This window comes from Streptopelia decaocto (assembly GCF_964273445.1).
Source record: "Streptopelia decaocto genome assembly, chromosome: Z".
Classification (NCBI taxonomy): Eukaryota; Metazoa; Chordata; class Aves; order Columbiformes; family Columbidae; genus Streptopelia; species Streptopelia decaocto.
The window spans coordinates 40,664,217-40,686,138 of NC_138657.1; the positions used below are offsets into that span (position 1 = coordinate 40,664,217).

The window sequence follows — 21,922 nt, forward strand, 5'->3', positions numbered from 1 at the left end:
TTTGTCTAAATTCCAGCAATTTTATTTTGTTGTTTACTCTATGCAGGATAGTGGGAAAACTTATATAGTATGTGTGTCCTGATTTAGAATATAGACTGTGAAGATACACAAGAGTATTCTTAAGAGTATCCTGCTAATTAAAGAGCAATGCAACCGCTGGAGGCTCTGGCTTTGCTGTGTCGTATATCCTTTTCTCCTTTGTAAGATAACAGGAGAAATTAAGTTTCAGCATTTCCTTTCTGAAGTATTGCAGACTTAGGAAGGAAGAACTACTAAAGCCCCTAGAAATACCTTGCTGGAGTAATGTCTCTGATACCAAAAGTATTGTGTTTAATCACTATGTCTGACTAAGACCAGAGTCAATATTAGAGGAAAAAATGTATGTGTGTACCATTTATTTAAAGTTTTATAGGTCAGCTGGGGCCTTTAGAAAAGGTATAAATGTGTTACTTTGAGCAGCTACTTTCCTGTGGGTTTTTTGTCATTCAGATTTCAACAGTTGTTTATTCTGCTAGCTAGGTTTCATTTGGTCTGTTGTGGGTACTGTATCTGACATGCAAATAAGATTCTCTTGACTATGGCAGTGACTGGTCTGTGTATGGTTTTGTTGTAAACATTTCAAGTAACTCACCTGATATTTCCAGGATGAGCCTGAAGTGGTTCAGGTGGCTGTTTGTGTGGCCAAGTGATAGAAAATCACTCGATTTCCACGTACAGTTATATTTTTCTGATCACTTCCATGTTTAATCAGCTCACTCCCTAAGCTATCTTTTAACGGTTACTTTAACCTATGGCTAGTGCAATATGTAATGCAGCTGCTTAATTACTTTGTGGCATGAGCTGGCAATGGAACAGCTTGATTTTTCTGAGTTGTCCCTAGATGCTTACATGGTAATTGAGATATACCATATACCATTTCATTCCATTCCAAACATTTGTTTGGGATTTTCCATTTTCTTTATGTGCAGACTTCCATTTGTTCTTACTAGGAATAAATCTAGGTGGTGCCTATGTATAACCAATTTTTTGTCCAGGCTTTTTGTTCTGGCATGTATGTTTATCATTATGCCATTGTGATATACAGTCTAATTAACATATTTAACTACACTTTCAAGTGGAAATTACTACTGTGGGTTGCTCAGGCTTAACTAATTGGTCTTTTTGTGACGAGGAGAACATGCATTTCATCTATTTAGCATTCCATTGTAGTTGGATGGTATTGCAAAGCAAGTGTCTGTAATTTAAATTAAATGCTAGCTGGTTTTATCTGAATTTATTATTTGAAGTGTGAAATTCAAAACCACACATATGACATCTGTTGCCATCACTGTTTTCGCTAATTTAGGCATACCCAAACTAGCTTTACTCTAGGTAGCACAAGTTCTGCTAGTATCTGCATAGGACTGACGTTTAAAAACTGTTCAGAGAAGCAATGTTGATCCTCTGCTGATTGCCAGGTTTATTTATTGCAGAAACTATCTGCTTGAAGTGTACTGAACACTCTCATATTAATTTTGACATTAAGTTTGTATAGCTTTCAAGGTGCCAAAAAGTATGTCGTGTCCTATATGCTTATGGAGAAAGTTATAACTGATGGTAAAATCCAGTCGTAATGAGTCCTTTTCCTCAGAAAATCCCTTAAAGTAGTGCTTTCTAAAATCCTTGATATCTGTATTTTATGCAATCTAATGCTTTAAAGAGGAGTAAATTTCCAACTGGATTTAGTATACAACTTCTACAAAAGGAAACCTGGAAAATATTTTTAAGAGCTGTGAGCAAGTCTTATGTTTTATTTGGCTTGTAAGAATACTGCCTTTGTCTGTATATATATATATATATAATAGAAAAGGGTAGGTAATGTTATAGGGGTTTTTTTTTACCTTTGAATTAATATATTTCTTTTTTTTTTATTTTACAGTGCAAAGAAAGAATGAGGCCTGTCAAAGCAGCACTGAAACAGCTGGATCGACCAGAGAAAGGCCTTTCTGAAAGAGAGCAGCTGGAACATACGAGACAGTGTCTGATCAAAATTGGGGATCACATTACTGAATGTCTAAAGGAGTACACAAATCCTGAACAAATTAAACAGTGGAGAAAGTAAGTAATTCTCAGTGTTTTTTCTTGAAAAAGGAAAAATCTATAACTCTATTCAACTAAACAGGTATTAATTTTTTCTCTCACTTCTTATTTTCCCTTTCTTGTATCTTTCTGCTGTTTTAAGTAGGAGTCTATAAGAAGATTATTATAAATGTTTCTAACTTTTAATTGATTTACTTTTTCATACTGCACACCGATGTATTTTGTCCGGTAGGGGAGTCATCTCATTTCTTAAAACTGAAAGTAAACACTGTATTACATAAGCAGTCTTACCTTTATGGATCTGTTCTTTTCAACTTTGAGTTGCTTTTGGTTTTTTTGTTAATTCCTGATAAAAATAGGCAATTCTAAATTTGTGTTGACCTTCGTAGCATTTTGAGTTGAAAAAAATATTTATTCTTACAATACTCTAAAATTAAATTACATATTGTATATTAAACATGACTCAATAGAAAGTATTTTCATAACATGCTCAGATGTATTGAAGAAATGAAAAAAGAGTTTACATCTTTAAGAGGTGGCAATTAAAAAAAAAGTTTAGTTTGTAAACTTCTCTATTTAATTGTTAAGTTCTTAGTGCAATTTGAGTTACTTTTATTAGAATGTGCACTTCAGTCTTTTATAGTTGAAAATACATCCTGCACTTCCATATACACACATCGGTTAAGTGATTCATTTTCCTGAAGATTTCTGTTAGTGTAGAATACTTCTGCTGTTTCTGTTTGCTTTACTTCAAAATATTAAGGTGATCTGAGATACCAAAACCAAGATCTGTGTCTTACATTTTAGTAAATGCTGGATTTCTTTAAGTGGAAACTCATAATAGTGCTATTACTAATAATAATAATAATAATAATGCTATGATATTATATATAGATTAATAAAATATGTATTTCAGCTTTTTGATAAGATGTATAGTTAAGCTACGTAGCTTACATTAATAACTTTATGTAATGTTACACAGGTGTCATTAGGCACACCATTGACTGGTTGTCTACTTTTGTAAATCTCTACACCAATTATAATGTTTAAATAATCTCAGTGAAGGAGCAGACTGTTGTTTCCTAAGCCTGTACACTTCAGATATTTCTGAGCACCAGTATTCTGTGGTCTTTTAAGCATCGCACCTATAAATTTGACTGAAAGAATTATAGAATTCAGATCTGTTATCAGTGATAATAGAAGCAAATGTTTTCTTCAGGGGTTTGGCATCTTGACAGGAAAAGACTTGATTTGTTATTCTTCCATTCCTTTGAGCATAGATTAGGCACAAGTTTATTGCTGTGCCACTTCCATCCTCTTTCACAGTTCCGATTTGGTTTCAAAAGCTTTGACCAGGCTTTGGAATTCTATGGAAAAAACGTCTGATATTTTCGTGAAATAAGGCTTGGTCAGATGTCTTACACTGCAAGAGATTTCAAGTTTGGAATAATTTTTACTTAAATTTTTATTTACTGAGTGGTAAATACTGAAAATTCAAACAAACTTTCAGAAGACATACTTAAGCTGATAGCTATTTTTTTAAGCAGTTTCACAAATCATTCTGTTAACAGTTGTTATTAGTACTACTTTCCATGTACTTTGCACTATGAAGTAAAAAGTCACAAATTGTTAAAGGAATTAATCTTCCAAATAGTTGAAATAAAGGTAGGTAATGTTTGCTGTGCCCTTAGACAATGCATTGCAAATTTTATAGTGTTTCTGGTTTACTGAATAATTTCAGTAATTTACAATAATTTCAGTAAAACCCACATTCTTTTGCATAATACAAGAAAAACAAATGTATAGAAGAATTATAACTTCTCTTTTCTTCTTCCTTCAGAAATTTGTGGATTTTTGTCTCTAAGTTTACAGAATTTGATGCAAGAAAGCTACACAAACTGTATAAACATGCAATCAAAAAACGCCAAGAGTCTCGGGTAATATTTTCAGTCACTTTCTCAATACACAAATACATATTTAAGTCTTATAACTCTTTGTTAGATTTAAAAGATTGTAAGGAACATAGAAATAACATTTCAAGTAGCATTTGTAGTAATCTCTTTTGTTAGGATACTCTTCCAATGAATTCAGATGAACTTCAGGACTTAGCAATGAGTTTTTGTACTTGTCTCTTTTAGCAACACAATGACCAGAATATTAGCAGCAATGTGAATACACACGTAATTAGAAATCCAGGTAAGAAACCTTAAGTATATTCTTGTGTGAGGTATCTTAGTTTTTATTTCATCTCTTGTCTCCTAGATCTGTCTCCCACACTGCTAATCCTCACAGAGATAGGTTGGTTAGCAAAACCAGTAGTTTGCTGATGAAATCCAGCTGAGTACGCACTGAAGCTGGTCCTTACTGGTTTTAGTAGCAAGTTATTTGACCAGCCTGTAAATTTCTTGGAAATTCTGTGCCTATTTGTAGCTGTTGTAATGTCACTACTGTATAAGAAAGTAAGCTATTCCTTGAAGTCATAGTTTGTAATTAAAATTAATCACGTGCTGTCTTTCATTATTCACAATAACACTAATTTTTCTATGCTCCCACACCTACCTTCTTGTAATACTTGATTTTATCTTGTGTTATATAACGCTTTTAGTATATTTTCATGGACTTAAAATCAACGGTGTATCTTAGGAGTACCACTGAAAGGCTTTCATTAACAAGGCGTACCTTTAAAACTTTTATTCATGCTAAGGCTACCCCTTCTTGTAGAAGAAGGTGCTACCATTCTGTCTAAAATTGCTCCACAAAAGGCACCTCTAATTACTGCTCATTGGGACCACACTTCACTTCATAGACTGAAAAGAGGCTGAAAAGTTCAGTTCCCAAGTCCTGTACATCCACAGTCTAGATTACTTCCCTCTTACTTCTGAGGTTACTTTCAGTTCACTTGCATTAGTGCATTTGTATTTCCAGTATTTAGATCTTGTTTCTGTCATGTTATAATGTCAATTTCATACTGCTTTGCATCTGACATGTAGAAGTGCAATCTGAATTAGTTGAAGAAAAGACTTTATGATACTTTCTTTTAACCTCTACTTTATTAAACAGATGTGGAAAGAGTCAAGGAGAATACAAACCATGATGACAGTAGCAGGGACAGTTATTCTTCTGATAGACATCTGTCACAGTACCATGATGCTTACAAGAAAAGTGACTGTAGGAAAAGGCCTTATTCAGCCTTCAGCAATGGCAAAGATCATAGAGACTGGGACCACTATAAACAAGACAGCAGGTGAGTTTCTTCAGCAGTTTCCAAATCTGTTTAAAATTTCCTTCCTGTTTTTGTAGTACGCTTTGTAGCAAGCACCAAAACATCTTTTTTGAGTAATGCAAAATTGCAATGATGATATCTTTCTAATGCGCTTCTGCTGATTTGACCGTGGCTCTTCATGTGTGTTCAGTAGCACTAATACAAATCATTTCTGTTTTTCAGATACTACAGTGATAGTAAACATAGAAAGTTAGATGACTACAGGAGCAGAGACCACAGGTCAAACCTGGAAGGAAGTTTAAAAGACAGCTGGGCTCATTCAGATCACCGTTCCCATTCAGACCACAGGATACATTCAGATCACCGTTCCACTTCAGAGTACAGTCATCATAAATCTTCTAGAGATTACAGGTACCACTCAGACTGGCAAATGGACCACAGAGCTTCAGGTAGTGGCCCAAGGTCACCATTAGAACAGAGGTCTCCATATGGTTCCAGATCTCCTCTAGGACACAGATCTCCATTTGAACATTCATCGGATCACAAAAGTACACCTGAACATGCATGGAGCAGCCGGAAAACATAACAAAGACTGAAGTTTTGTGGACTCTCTTTTAGCCATATACAGTAAACTAACACAGTAATTGCCTTACATGACTTGAAAGATAAGGACTGGATATTCTATCAGTAGCAGTATTGTTACTTCTTTCTAGGATGCAAGGTCTATTATCCCAACAGAAGAAAAATATTTTTGTATTTAAAGTTTATGCTGCACTGTGCTGCAAATGTCGTGGCACTCTTTTTTAAGAAATGGAAGATGTTTACTTTTACAGGGACCTCAACACTGCCCCTTTGAGACTGGATCTTACTATAAAACTCTTAATGTCAAGGTGGTTTTAGGCTGAACATGTTTTAAATTATGTTTGTAAATGAACGTTTAAACACTGACCTGTGTTTATTTCAGGAAGGAATGAGGAGTTTCTTTTTCTTTAGTTTCTTAGTAAAAACTCTCAAGGACTTTGTTCACTTCCCAGAGCTACTTGTTTACATTTTACACTGCGACCACCCTGCCGCTTTTCATCACAAGCTTGAATATTTAAATTCTGTACCTATAACTGTAAAATAGCCAGGATTTCTCCTGATTGTGATCAGTTATAATGCCTTTTTACAAAACAAACTAGTAATAATAAAAAAATTAAAAAAAATAAAAAATAAAAACACGAACAAATGGTTGTAAATTACTGTAAATTAATTAAATGAGCTTTTTTCCCTCTCAGGCTTTTTTTGACTGTTCATTTCCCCATCAACTCAGGCCTTCTTAAGTGTGAAATAAAATCAGTGTACCTACATGTTCTAATAAAATACCTTGATCAGGACACTGTTCAGAATGTAAAAATGGGGAAAGGGAAGATTTTTATTATGTTTCGTGCTCCTTTTTTATTAGATACTTTAGATACATGTTTGGGTGTTCGTCTTTTTGTTTGGGTGGTCTTTTTGTTTATTTTTGTCGGGTTTTTTGTTTGCTTTGGGTTTTTTGTGGTTGGTTTTGGGTTTAGTTCTGGGTTGGTTTGTTTCTTTTTCGTATTAAGCTGTCAGTGTTGTGACTGTTTGTAATAAAACGGTAAGAAACATCCAGCTAAACTGTGCTCTGGAAAGCTTTTCAGGTGCATTGGTTTTAAAGGAGTATTAAATATCTGAACACTTCAGAATCCAAATCAGCCAAAATTTATTGTAAATCCATTTGTGTTCCCTCTTCAACATGGGCAATAATGTCAAATGTGCTATGCAGCCAGTTAATATTTTAGAAGATTTGAATGACTTTACTGACAGAATTGTTACAGTGCACACTGATTGTACATAGATAACTTCTATCTGAGAAATTAAATTTAAACTAAAAGGATCTGTGGGCTCTTGTAGTTTTCTGCTGTTTTTCTCTGCAGTGTTACTTTTTCTCAAGTTTACCCATTAAAAAAATTAAACTCCTAATTACTAACTAGGGAAGATACCTAGCCTGGGATCATGGTTGGAGCTGTATCTGTTGCTTCAGTTTTTTTCTCTGCTCTTGCAATGGTAAGCATTTCTTCCAATTAAACAGGTTTGTATGAAAGCATTAATATAGAACCAAAATCTGTCCATGGAGTATTTGTTGGGATCTCACTGTAGGCACAGTTGGTGCACATTAAGTTTTAAGCTTATTTAATGTGGGCTGGGACTCAATTAATGCTGTTTCATGTCTTAACTCTTCATCTTCCCAGGATCTGGAGGGTCTGGAGCTGTTCAGCTTTTGACCTTAATTGCTAAAGCAGTGTTTAGGCAGTGGAATGGTGTCTGATAATGTTGTGCATGTTTGCCATGTGTCTTCCACTTCCAGTGGTGAAAATCTAGAAGTTGGAGCACCTTTAACCGCTGACTAATGCTTGCTGCTTGGGAAGTGCATAGATCCATCAATGGAGCGTAGAGAGAGCAGTCCCAGCAAACCTGGTTTAGTGTCAGTGTAGCTGTATTATGGCATTGCGGATGAACGTGTAATTTGACATGCTTAGTCTGCATCCTTTTTTGCTAAAGGTATCTCAGGTCTCTCTGAACAAGCAAGACAACATACTTAATTGGTGGCTCTGACGATTATGATCTTTGGCATTTAGTCTGCTTAGTTTGGGTTAACTTTTATTCCATCGTATTTATAGATTTACAGATCACATTTGCAACAGTTAAATTTTTCCCCTGTTTTTAGTAAAGTATAAAGTTTGATGGTGGAGATAGCCTCCATTGCTTAGGAGGCTGACTGTTGTGGTCTATCTTACTATTTAGGAGAATCCTGTATCCTCTGCAAATAACCCATCTGTAATTCATTTTCCATACACATCCTTCTGTTGCTCATTTTTAGTGAAGAGCCTTCATGGAGTTTGTCCAGTTTCAAAGCATCCATGTCTCATGTTGCCTGTCCATCAGATGTTTTGGGAAGAATTTTGGCAGCTGCAAGAGAAGTCCTTGTTGTTGATAAAGATTTGGGTGTTTCATGTGCTGTGCAGGGATGTCTAAGATTTCCATCTTAATCCTGTCATGTATTTCTAGTCTAACATTGCCGGTACTATCTAAAAAGAGTAGGTTGTTGGTCAGTCCAAAAAAGCACATGAAAAATATATTGCTGCTATTAGCTATAAGGACAAATGCCTGCTCTGACTGGTTGCCCTTAGTTCATTGGCTGCTATGTTGGCATCATCATTTACCTCCTTAAAGGCACTCTGTTGTCTCCATTTTGATCTCCAGTGCAGATGTCCTCGTGTCTGAGTGACACTCAAGTAGCTTCTGGTTTCTGAGAGCCTTTCACTACCATCACAAACAGGACTTGGAAAAGATTGAAGCACCAGCCACAAAAGGATGGCAGTTTATGCAGAAAAAAAGGTAGACAATCTCTTGCTTTTGTTAGAGACTAGTAGAGACTATTAAAATAGGCAACACCTGGTGTGAGTCATCCACTTGTACTGACCAAAGTTTGTTTTTCTGAACTATATTGGTACAGAGAGGTAGTGCTGTCACTTGTATATCTTCATTCTTCCAACAAGCTAGTATGGTTGCACCTGAAATTTAAGCTTTATTCTTAAAACTTTATGCTAAAGCTTTTACTTGACGCTTAGCCTTTTCATTTTTCTCTGTAGTACAATTATTATTCTTAAAATATAAGTTGACAATGACTGGGTAATGGGGAGCACATTCTGGTCCACCCATCTTTATACTCTCACACTGTGTGGGGTCAGTGAAAGCTCTTTGTTTGGATATGGCTAATACTAAACCAAAAGATGCTTCTAGTGTGTGTTTTCCAGCCACCTACCCCTACCAATTCATTGGTAACTATCTTTTTTATTATTTTCAAAACTTTTTTAACAGGAAAATTTGCTTTGGGATAAATAATGACATTTAATTATGATTGTTAATTTGGATAAGAATTGCCATTGTCCTGTTGAAAAGAAAGTAACTATTTCTAGACCTAACATACAAAGAAAATCTGCTTTTTTAAATTATGTGTAGCATCTTCGTAACCCTATTGTGGAAGCTGCTTACTTTGTTTTTTCACTCTAAAGCTCAGCATTATGCTTTTAATTTACATTATATTGATAGATTTGAAATATAGCAACAGAATTTTTTAAACAAATGTTATTTGTTCACGTTCTGTATAATATATATTGTAGATAAAGTTGAGGATGGTGTTGATTGAAAAGAAAAGTGGCAAGTTCTGGTCAAGTGCATAATTTTTAGTTTAGTCCAAGACTACATGATTCATGTAAACCGCTAAACACAGAATATTTGCATGCATTTATTGTCAGTTATCAAGACTGCATTTCAAATTTGTTTTCCACTGTATGACTTCATGAATCATAATCATTCACAGGAAATAAACTGAGCAGATACCTGTTACCTGGATTTCTGAAGAAACTTCAAAGCTATTAGTTACAGTTCTCTGTTTAGTCAACAGCCAAGATCCAGCTGTAATCCCAAACTACTTAGTCCAAGCTTGATTCATTATAGTATTTTTATTCTAGCTGTAAGGAAACATGGAGCCATTTAATGGTCTACAATGATATATGTGCATTATATGTGAGGTTGCTGCTCTCTGAACTTCGGTTAAATGTTTAATCCTTCTGTAACAAGTGACCCACAACCTTTGGCCACAGCAAGAAACATGGCTTAATACTCCTGTGCACCTGGATGTCTCTTCCGTTGTGGAACTAACAGAAGATACCTCCTGCACATGTAATGGATGTGTCAATAGCCAAGCAGTAGTGGTCTATTTCACCCTCCTGAAGTGTTTCCCTGGCAGCATATATTATCTGTTACATGACTGAACATAAAGATAATACTGATCAATTTGTCTCCTACCCTATGGCCACAAAGGGCCCTACAGCACTTTGAGAAAAGGCCAGCTGGACACAGGCTGCTGGACCAATTCATACATTGGTCAGGTCAGTCTGGTAAAGTCTGCAAGGAATGGGTCATGGGCCAGATCTGGTTGGCAAACCACAGAATGGTACTGTGTTTGCACCAACAATAAGGAAGGCATTGCTGTAAGGATGACAGTCTTACAGCTGTGTATGAGATTAAGGTCTTACAGCTGTGTATGGGGTGCATGGCTACATCTGTGGGGAAGAGGAATCACACAAGTGTGTGTTTCCTGGGTGCCACCCAAGTTATCACTGGGGAGATGGTGTTCCAGGGTACTGCCTGTCCCCTGACCCCTACTATTCAAACCTGAAGTATCCAAGCCCAGCCTGGTACTAAATGCCCCAATTTTCCCAGCCAAAATTCCCACCCCACAGCTTCACTTTTAGTGTTTCTCAGTGTGTGTTTTTGTCAGCTTAACCCAGAGGCAGGGAAGAAAAGCCCTTCTTTAAGCTTTCCTTTCCTTCCAGTGTACTACTTCTGAATCCATCTTCCCAACCCTATCCCAGCTTTCTACCAAGGCCCTTAACTGCACCATCCGACCAATTTGTTTTCTCCAGGGCCTCCAACTCAGTACACTCACACACACACACCCTGCAGCCTATCTACAGCTGTTGTTTTTTTTTTTACAGTGTGCTGTTTCTGTTGCTAACCAACACCCACCTTTACTCTTGACTGGCTGTTGCCATTTGCATCCTTGTAAAATCGATGCTTGATTTTCTTGGTAAGGATTTTGGAAACCCAGGCAGATAGCTCTTCCCCCATATCAATGAAGGCAGTTGTCAGAGAACAGAAAATGAAGCCATCCCAGGGGAAAAGTTATTCATGCAATGTATCTAGGATTCTGTGAAGCACATTGTGTTCTTGGAAAATGTTTGTGTTCATATCTGACCTAAGATGAGTTCATACATCTAAGATGGGGGCTTACTGTAATATCTACAAGGCTAGAAGTCACGTAGAGGAATGAAGGTGAGATACGCCACAAGTCTGTTCTGAAGCTGTTAACACAGAACTAGCAAAACTGCTAGAACTGGTAAAACCAGAGTGTTGCAATAGCCCTGTCTTGAGAGTTCTTCAGACCATTGGAGTAGTTTAATGGCAGGTGAAATACTATAATCAAAAAGTTGTTGTCCTAAGAGCAGCTACTGTTAAAAGTACATTTCATGTGCTTTATTGAAAGCAAGCTGAAAAATAAATGATGATTGAAGACTTACAGAAATCACTGAATCACAACTTTGTGAAGTTTTAAAATATAAACTTTTGGTCCTGTTAGAAGGCTTAAATTTAGATCTAGATTGAGTTCATGAACTAAGGATGAAGCCCAAAAAACATACTTGGACATCAATTATTTGCTATAAGTAAATATTTTGTCACAGGTATTTCAGAAAGCTCGGGTTTAAACCTGTCTTATCTGAACAGAAACATCCAGAAGTCATGTCAGAAAATCACATACTACTGATCATATGTAATAAATTAATCAGAGAGCTTTTATCACTGCACTACTCCAAGACCTCAACTGAGATTTAATTGCAATAGAGTTAGTATTTGCTGAAGTAATTGGAGTATTTGAAAAATAATCTTATCACCACTTAAAATTAGCTACTGGTTTTGGTTCATAGTAATCCTAGCACTGGTAAGTGACTACCTGTAGTGTATAGACCAATTAAAATTAGGAAATGTTTCTTTAACATTCCTTTTAATCACAGAGGAGCAAAGAGAACTTCAAAGCTTTGATTTTTTTTTATGAGCATATAAAATCATAATTTGAAGCAGTAAAGGTTGAGGGCTGCCTGGGTTGCAGTGACCACGAGATGGTGGAGTTCATCTTGTGTGGCAGGAACAGAATAGCAAGTAGAATTTCAACCCTGGACTTTAGGAGGGCTAACTTTGGCCTTTTCAAGCAATTGCTGGGGGAAATCCCATGGGCAAGACTGCTTGAAGGAAAAGGGGCACAAGATAGCTGGGTGGCATTCAGGGATTGCTTCTTCCGCGCTCAGGATCAGAGCATCCCCACACGTAGGAAGTCAAGGAAGGGAGCCAGGAGGCCTGCGTGGTTGAATAGGGATCTGTTGGGCATGCTCAAGCAGAAGAGGATAGTTTACAGGCCATGGAAGCAGGGGCTGGCCACTTGGGAGGAATATAAAGCTGCTGTTAGAGGATGCAGGAAGGCAGCTAGGATAGCCAAGGCCTCCTTAGAATTACAGCTGGCGAGAGGGGTCAAGGACTGCAATAAGAACTTTTTCAAATACATAGCAGATAAAACTAATACAGGAGGCAATGTAGGACCACTGATGAATGGGGTGGGTGCCCTGGTGGCAGAAGATACAGAGAAGGCAGGATTACTGAATGCCTTCTTTGTCTCTGTCTACTCTGCCGGAGGCTGTCCTGGGGAGCCCTGTACCCCTGAGACCCCGGATGAATCCAGGTCAATGGAGGAGTTTGCTTTAGTCGATGAGGACTGGGTTAGGGAGCAATTAAATAGTCTGGACATCCACAAATCCATGGGTCCAAATGAGATGCATCCGCAGGTGCTGAGGGAGCTGGCTGAAGTCATTGCTGGACCGCTCTCCATCATCTTTGCCAAGTCTTGGGAAACGGGAGAGGTGCCCGAGGACTGGAGAAAAGCAAATGTCACTCCAGTCTTCAAAAAGGGCAAGAAGGAGGACCCAGGTAATTATAGACCGGTCAGCCTCACTTCTGTCACTGGGAAAGTAATGGAACAGCTTATCCTTGGTGCCATCTCAAGGCATATCAAGGATAAGAGGGTTATTAGGGGCAGTCAGCATGGCTTTACCAAGGGTAAGTCATGCTTGACCAAGCTCATAGCCTTTTATGAGAATGTAACAAGGTGGATGGATGATGGCAGAGCGGTGAATGTCGTCTACCTTGACTTCAGTAAAGCCTTTGACACAGTCTCCCACAGCATCCTCACAGCTAAGTTGAGGAGGTGAGGTCTAGACAATAGAGTAGTGAGGTGGGTTGCAAACTGGCTTAAGGAGAGAAGCCAGAGAGTGGTAGTCAATGGTGCGGAGTCTAGTTGGAGGCCAGTATCTAGTGGAGTGCCTCAGGGGTCAGTATTGGGGCCAGTATTATTCAATATATTCATTAACGATTTAGACGAGGGAATAGAGTGCACTGTCAGCAAGTTTGCTGATGACACCAAGCTGGGAGGAGTGGCTGACACACCAGAAGGCTGTGCTGCCATCCAGCGGGACCTGGACAGGCTGGAGAGTTGGGCGGGGAATAACCTGATGAAATTTAACAATGGAAAGTGTAGAGTCCTGCATCTGGGCAGGAACAACCCCAGGTTCCAGTATAGGTTGGGAAATTACATATTAGAGAGCAGTGTAGGGGAAAGGGACCTGGGAGTCCTGGTAGACAACAGGATGACCATGAGCCAGCACTGTGCCCTTGTGGCCAGGAAGGCCAATGGCATCCTGGGGTGTATTACAAGGGGGGTGCTTAGTAGATCGAGATAGGTCCTCCTTCCCCTCTACTCTGCCCTGGTGAGACCTCATCTAGAATATTGTGTCCAGTTCTGGGCCCCTCAGTTCAAGAAGGACAGGGAACTGCTGGAGAGGGTCCAGCATAGGGCAACAAAGGTGATTAAGGGAGTGGAGCACCTCCCTTATGAAGAAAGGCTGAGGGAGCTGCGTCTCTTTAGTTTGGAGAAGAGGAGACTGAGGGGTGACCTTATTAATGTTTACAAATATATAAAGGGTGAGTGCCATGAGGATGGAGCCAGGCTCTTCTCGGTGGCAAACAATGATAGGACAAGGGGTAATGAGATCAAGCTGGAACACAAGAGGTTCCACTTAAATTTGAGAAAAAAACTTCTTCTCAGTGAGGGTGACAGACACTGGAACAGGCTGCCCAGGGAGGTTGTGGAGTCTCCTTCTCTGGAGACATTCAAAACCCGCCTGGACACGTTCCTGTGCGACCTCACCTAGGTGTTCCTGCTCCAGCAGGGGGATTGGACTAGATGATCTTTTGAGGTCCCTTCCAATCCCAAACATACTGTGATACTGTGATAATTATTTTAAGTGAAAATTAATCCTATAAGTTTCTGGGATACTTAAGAATATATTCTGTGAAACTATCTTTGTCTATTAGCATCATAATTATGTCTTGTGAATTTTGGAAATGCAAAATGTAGTTGATGACTAAGCAACACACACAAATACCATGGCACTGAGCATTAATAATAAAACTGTCCGAAGTCCACTGCCTTAAATGCCTTTCAGTTCTTTTGTCTGGAAGCAACTGTTCCACCTCTTTTTGGTACTATTTGAAAAGCTGTTCATATGAGAGCGAGCTTTCTGTCCTAAATTTTTAACTAAATTAGATTTTTTTGGGGGGGGAGGTTGATGATATTTTTCCTGTAACGAAATTTGCAGATGGCTTCTCTATCCAGAATAGGCAGATCAGTTTTAAAATATCTCAGACAGAAAACTGTCATTCTACCTCACTGAAGTCTATCAAAACTATCAAATCTAGAAGGGTATGGTCTAATCCAGTCTTTATCCTGAGGTGAAAGTAAACAGGGCTGGAAATTACCCTTACCTTCTCCAGGTATTAAGGGTTCAATAAGTCATGTCAAATTCTAAATACATCTGGAGTTAGGATCCAGATATTCATTAACCATAATGCTGAAGGGAAATATGGGCAGGAAATACTCCATGAGCTTTAACAAAAAAGAAAATGCACATGAAGCACCACATTCTCTGGTTTGGTGCTTTAGAACTACATTCTTTTCAGTGTATTGTACTAGGACAGTCTCTAGCTAGTGCCTAAAGAGAGATGTTTGGAATACATGTCACAGAACTGCAGAATGTCAGGGACTGGAAGGGACCTCAAAAGATCATCTAGTCCAATCCCCTCGCCGGAGCAGGGGATGACGTTACACAGGAATGTGTCCAGGTGGGTTTTGAACGTCTCCAGAAGAGAAGACTCCCCAACCTCCCTGGGCAGTCTGTTCCAGTGTTCTGTTACCCTTACTGAGAAGAAGTTTATTCTCAAATTTAAGTGAAACCTTTTGTGTTCCAGTTTGAACCCATTACCCCTTGTCCTACCATTGGTTGTCACCGAGAACAGCCTGGCTCCATCCCCCTGACACCGTTTACATATTTATAAACATCAATGAGGTCACCCCCCAGTCTCCTCCAAGCTAAAGAGACCCAGCTCCCTCAGCCTTTCTTCATAAGGGAGGTGCTCCACTCCCTTAATCATCTTCATTGCTCTGCGCTGGACTCTCTCCAGCAGTTCCCTGTCCTTCTTGAACTGAGGGGCCCAGAACTGGACACAATATTCCAGATGTGGTCTCACCAGGGCAGAGTAGAGGGGAAGGAGAACCTCTCTGGACCTACTAACCACCCCCCTTGTAATTACACCCCAGGATGCCATTGGCCTTCCTGGCCACAAGGGCACAGTGCTGGCTCATGGTCATCCTGTTGTCCACCAGGACCCTCAGGTCCCTTTCCCCTACACTGCTCTCTAATAGGTCATTCCACAACTTATACTGGAACCTGGTGTTGTTCCTGCCCAAATGCAAGACTCTACACTTTCCCCTGTTATATTTCATTAAATTTTTCCCTCCCAACTCTCCAGCCTGTCCAGGTCTCACTGGACGGCAGCACAGCCTTCTGGTGTGTCAGCCACTCCTCCCAGCTTGGTGTCATCAGCAAACTTGCTGACAGTGCACTTTATGTCTGTGAGCTAAAAGATCACCCTGTAAGTCCTCCATATTCCAGCACATTGCGGTCAAGTTTTTTGAAGTATAAACTCCCATTCTATCTGGTGTGTTACCTGTGATAGTGCAGCCTTCCCCATTCTGTTTTAATTAAGTGAATGCATTATAAGATGAATAATATTTACTCTTAGACAAGAATATGGCCAGCACACTAGAATACCAAGTATCTGAAAGGCACAGTATGCCCAGTTATTACAGTCTGCAAGTATGTATATCTCTTTGAACAGTTACCTTTGTGAAGCTCAAGAATGCAGTCTAAGACAAGCCCAGACGACTGCACTGCTGCAGTTTTAAAATTCTAGAGAAACTCCATAATCATGACTGTGTGGGGAAAAAAAACAACCCTAGTTGCTCTCTCACACAGACACAATGGGAGAATGTGTGAAGTTTAAAGAATTTCCATTCTTTCAAGTTACAGTACTTAAACCAAGGATGTATGATGTATCTTATAGCATCAATTTACTCATAAATCACTCAGTTTCTATTTTTTCAATATTCCATCTGTTCTTAAGGATCACTCTTGTAATTTGGTGGAAAATTATTAATAGGGAGAACATGTCATTCAAGTATAAAACTTTAAACAGACCTTGTTATTAGAACCACAGCCTATGTCTCCATAATTACAAAAAAGATGTTGTCATTATTAATGTGAAATTCACTTCCATAGCCTTTGGGCTATGTAGCTGGCATCATCTGTGGACAGCATTTTCTCAAAGTAGTTAGTTGTGAGTAATTTTTTCCTTTCACAACCTAAAGGCTTAATATATGAGTTTGTAGTATACTACCAAAAAGAATAAACAGATGGACTGTTTCAATAGATACACTGCAAACATTCATAACTGAGGCAAGACTATTTTAGATTATAGTATTTTCAATTTTTTTTTCCATAAATGTAGGAAAGACTTGACATTCACACAGTTGCAAAACAAATCACTTAAAAGTTAGGAGATTCCAGAAGTAAGTTTTCTTGCAGAATCTTCATTCAGACCTCCCTATGCAATTCTCATTATGTGATTTTCAGAGTCCCAATCCACTTTTTCTAGGGAAGCCAACCTCATCCATTGCAGAGAGTACATGAAGAGAGCACACTCCAGAACGCACATGAAGTAAATTCAGTATTTCTTTTATCACTATTCAGTGTATGATCACAGAATAAAAAATATTGTTTCTTCTCAGGTGCAGTGATGCACTCCACTTAGTACTGCAGACACTTTAAAATATGTTTTACGAGATGAGTTGGTGTTATTCCAGCATAATACGAGGACATAAAACACAAATCAGTTAGTACTAATGTGTGTGAACACTAAAATTCTTTAAAGTATTTTATTTTAACCTCACCTGGTGGTTCCAAATACTACAGTTTATTCGGTGTTTGTTTATTCCCTAGCACCTTCTTTCAGCCATCAGTATTGACTCATCTCTTGGCCTAGGATTTTTTCTTCTGTGTCGTTCCTGAGCCCACCAGGTATCTCCAGTTGCAGCAGGTTGGCCAGCACAGCTGGTAGCAGGTGTTCCTGTTGGGGCAACCTGGGAGACAAGCTCATTCATCTGAAAAATAGCATGTGGGAATTCTGATCGCTAAACCAGGTCTTTTCATTGGCTCCTAAAAACAAAATACTCAGCAGATATGAGAAACAAAACGAGGAAGTTGAAAGCAGGCATAGTGAGGGAGGCACATTCAGAGTTACACATCAGTTCACAAATGTAGTAAATTAACTGGGTACAGATGTTGTCCTGTTTCTCTTGATATCTAAAATCAGCAATTACTAATAAAATAAGTTAATAAGGTCCACAGATGTTAGGTTTTAGGCACTTATTAGGCTTTAAGTCACAAGAAAAGTATCTGTTAAGATAAGCAGAACGGTAGGAGACAATGTGCTTGCTCTCAGAAGATCAGGTGGTGACACCAGCGCAAGCAGGTTACAAGCCAAATAACAAATGTAATGCATATGCAAAGGATTTCCTGGAAATGTAACGAATATGTACCATCTGGGAGAATATAACCTGTGTCTGGGAATTGTTCAGGGCCCTCACTAGGCGGAGCTATCCCCTGAGATGCCTGAGTGATGCATGTCAGTCATTAAATGGAATGCTTGCTTTTGAAACCTTCACCCAGGTTTTAGAAGTTCCTTCAACATTTTATGGTAATTTTATGGTAGGAACTCACAGACGAAATTGCTTCTTCTCTAATTTTTTTGAACAAAAGTGCTCATCAGGATCATGAGCGAGACAGAGCCTGTACCTCTGAGAGAGAAAATGTGGAACAGCTGCAACCTTCCCTTGGTTCTCTCTTCCCTTCTGTTGTAGAGATTGGTGACTGGGTTAAACATAATGTTAAAACTAAACATATTCAGCTTACTTGCCATGTTGGTGTCACAAATATAAATACCCTGGTATTTCCGGATGCCAAAATTACACAGAATGACATAATAAGCAACCTTTGGGCTATGTAGTTGGCATCATCTGTGTACAGCATTTTCTCAAAGTAGTTCGTTGTCTCACCATACGCTGTGGATGACTACTTCAGGATATCTTCCATCTGCATTTAGGAGTGTGACAGCGATGTAAATCTGTGAGGCATCAAATCTTTAATCTTTTTATGTTGGTAAAACACTGAACCTATCTGCAAGGCAGGCACCTGGGTTGGAAGACTGGCCCTGAAATAACTGTTCCACAGAAACAGTAAATAAATAAATAAATGAATGAATGAATGAATGAATGAATGAATGAATGAATGAATGAATGAATAAATCTGAATTTCAGTCAGCTGTGAAAGCAGTTGCTCCATAGTCACACACAGAATGACAGCACACAGCTGAGGATGAAAGAGCACATGTGTCTCTGTGGCGGTCAGCAGCACCTGGCTCTCCTGGCCTGCCCCTCCATGCATGCTTCTTGGGAGCATGAGTAAAACAGGGAATTGAGACAGTCCTGTAGTTACAGCTACTTAAAGAAAACACAAAACATCTTCTGTCAATGTCCACGCCTTGCCACCCAAATAGCAGATAGGTGGAGGTACGGAAAGTTATTCACTCTGTCATAACTGATTCCTCAACTCCAACATCTTTAAGAATCATAAGTGGGGGGGCAGAGGGAGTAAATAGCTATAGCACCTACATGTCAGTAATTAAAATTCTTTATTTAATAACCATTTGACCAGCTAGATTTGGATGCTTCAGATTCTATGGAGCCTGAGATTTTGGATAACAGGAAATCCATTTAGTCATATGTAAAAGGGAGTTCTGCTAGTGGAGATAGTCTTTTGAGGAGCCTAGTAAGGAAGAAATGCCTTGATTTTTTTTTTTTTTTTTAATTTTTATTTTTGTTGTTGTTGTTGTTGGTTGGTTGGCTGGTTTTAGTATATGTTTCAGCTCCTCTTGTCCCAAATACCTGTTGTCATTTCTGCCTCACTCCTTTCAGAAACTCAGAACTTTTACTACATTGGCCTAGAAGGTTTGAGTTCTTCAGTGTTCTCATTTTAAGCAGATGCCTGATGCTGGATACATTGTGGATGTACATAAGCCTCCAGAAAACATTAAATACTAGGCAAAAACCCCATCTACAACAGGATTTTAGGCTGACTAATGACTGGATTTTTGAAGTGTATTTCCTGATGCCTTCCACTCTTGGCAGTTCTGCTATAGAGCAGTTTCTCTCTGCACACAGCTGGGTATTTCAGATTAAGCCAAAGGGGAAGACACTCTCCTCACACCCCGACCACAGCAGCCAAAGCTTGACTGATATAACCCCCCCTCCCCAAAGGTGTGGGGTGTGGATGTTGACTCCACAACTGTTTTTTCGGGTTTTTTCTTTTTGTTTTTTTTTTTTTTTCCCTCTGGAAACCCACTCCTACTGCACTGCATGATTTGTTAATGCAGACATAGCTTTCCTTCCCTCTAAGGAAAGCAGAGGAATAGCACAGAAACATTGAAAAGCTTTTGCACACACCCCACCTTGGGTAGATCTTGTCAGACTGGTGCTTTCCACAAGATGTAGGGATGTGTGTCTGTCCTTTTTGTACCAATTCCAGTGTTTTCATGGCTATTCCATCTGTGTCACATCAGGGAACAAATAAGCAAAGACCTGCCACAGTACCAGCGCCTTTAGGCATTGCTATCTTCTGGGTTACCAATTAAGAATTTTAATAAGTCAGTGAGGTACTCTCCATTTGCACAAAATATTCTGTATTACATTAAAAATATTTTTTTCTGTCACTTCAGTAAAAATGATCAAATAGAACAATTTACTGTACATACTGAATGCAGCTGATTAAGTGGAACATGCGTGAAAAGACAGGTTCTAATAAATTACCCTCACTACTTCTTCATGATTACTTCTGCCCTTCAAATACAACACCAGCCCCATGGCAGCTACTACAAATGGTTGCTTGTATGTTTCCTATCACCATTTTTTAGATAGTAACCCATTTTGTTTTTGCCTTTCAACATGATTTTAGAAACTGGAAATAGGGAGAGGCTTTTATGAGTGAGCAGAAAGTACTGCACTATTTGCTAATCATAAAGTACTGCTTGAAGTGCAAGATGTTTATTTACTAAGTTCAGCTTCATTTTGTTTTGTAAATTCACTTTAAACAATGTAGTCTTTGTAACTGGATATACTTTCTTTTCTCCTTTACTCTGCTATTCAATTTTCTGATATGATAGAGACACATTTTTATAATTAGGGTTTCATATTTCATCTTGAGAAGACAAACGTGCGATGGGAATGCTCCATCTCTTGCCAAATATTCAGAGCAGCAGTCTGAGCCACTTGAGGGCAATGCACTTCTGGCTATGTTAAACAGCAAGTGAGTGGCTGAAACGCTTCCCTTGGAAAACACAGTGCACGGTCTCCACTTAATACTGCATGCCTGTGAAAACTTAATGCCTAAACAGGTAAAAGAAATCTCCTTACTAATATTTGCACGTGAACAGTAAATACTGATTTCTCTAAACTTACCAGGAACTGTCAGTAATTTCAAAGAACACAGTACCCCAAATGTTTTTAATATTATTTCATTTTTTGAAACATCAGGAATGTTCAACTATAAATTAGATGTTAAATATTTGACAATGAATCATAAGATTATTTATATTTATTTTCAGCTTTGTGAGTAGTTTGATTTGACATATGAGATCTTCTTGCTTCCTATGGTCTGTGTATTTTCTTCAAACCTAATTATTATGTAAATATATATGTTCATGGCACTTTAAGTTCCAAAATGGAGCAACCTTCTTGTATTCCAAACTGAAAATTTTAGAACTAGACAGTGGGCATGATTAGTCTCAGATCTTTATAGACTGTGAAGTCAGCCCTGACTTATTTTCCCACTGAAAGAACAATCAGATTCTAAAATGACCACTACAGCAAAAATATAAGGAGGTCATGATGGCTATTTCTGATGTACTTTTTTGTCTGAAATGTATATCTCGAGGAAAGATTAAAGCATCAGAAGAAGGGATGAGAACAGAGAAGCAAAGCATCACAGAATCTAAGAGAAGATGTTTAAAATCAATGTCTCATCTGAGGGATAAAGAAAGTGAACCTTTCATTACAGATTTGGATAACAGCATGATAGCACTGTGCAACCCTTAGGGTTCTTGAAAAAGAGCGAAACAGACAAAGGGCAAACAAAAATTCTTCCAGCAGTCCACGGATCTTAAAAGTCTAGGGCAGTGCTTCTCACCATTGCTAACCTCTGCCTGACCTTGCTTAATCGTGTCTCCCAACAGCAATAAGGAATATGTCAGTTTCTCTGAGATGCTATAGCTTCAAAATCCTGAGTTCCTGCTCTGCCTCAGGAAACAGGCAGTCCGTGCATACGTGTATGAGAAATGAAAACTCCCAAGAGGACAAAGACTGGAAACTGGTGGCTGTGAGTCCTGGGAGGGTATTCTGCCCCACCTGCAGAACTTAAGGAGAAGTGGATAGATCCT

General features: G+C 38.7%; 2 protein-coding genes across 9 annotated transcripts in view; one reads left to right on the forward strand and one right to left on the reverse strand.

The window, feature by feature from the left end:
* The window catches only part of CHD1 (chromodomain helicase DNA binding protein 1), a 61,524-nt gene extending 54,322 nt beyond the window's left edge, over positions 1 to 7,202 (forward strand). For both annotated transcript variants that reach the window (XM_082075547.1, XM_082075546.1), the window contains 5 exons: positions 1,919 to 2,097; positions 3,920 to 4,016; positions 4,218 to 4,275; positions 5,140 to 5,323; positions 5,525 to 7,202. In XM_082075547.1, the coding sequence (XP_081931673.1) occupies positions 1,919 to 2,097; positions 3,920 to 4,016; positions 4,218 to 4,275; positions 5,140 to 5,323; positions 5,525 to 5,888 (882 nt within the window). In that variant the 3' untranslated portion in view covers positions 5,889 to 7,202. The remainder of the gene's footprint in view (positions 1 to 1,918; positions 2,098 to 3,919; positions 4,017 to 4,217; positions 4,276 to 5,139; positions 5,324 to 5,524) is intronic.
* Positions 2,105 to 21,922, reverse strand: part of RGMB (repulsive guidance molecule BMP co-receptor b) — a 43,298-nt gene continuing 23,480 nt past the window's right edge. For 5 of the 7 annotated variants that reach the window (XR_014186289.1, XR_014186291.1, XR_014186292.1 and 2 more), the window contains 2 exons: positions 19,940 to 20,036; positions 16,505 to 17,534 (listed from right to left, as the gene is read on the reverse strand). The gene's annotated coding sequence lies outside the window, so the exon portion shown is untranslated. Of the gene's footprint in view, positions 3,503 to 16,504; positions 17,535 to 19,939; positions 20,037 to 21,922 lie in introns of those variants that run through there. The other 2 variants (XR_014186288.1, XR_014186290.1) reach the window with 2 other exon arrangements.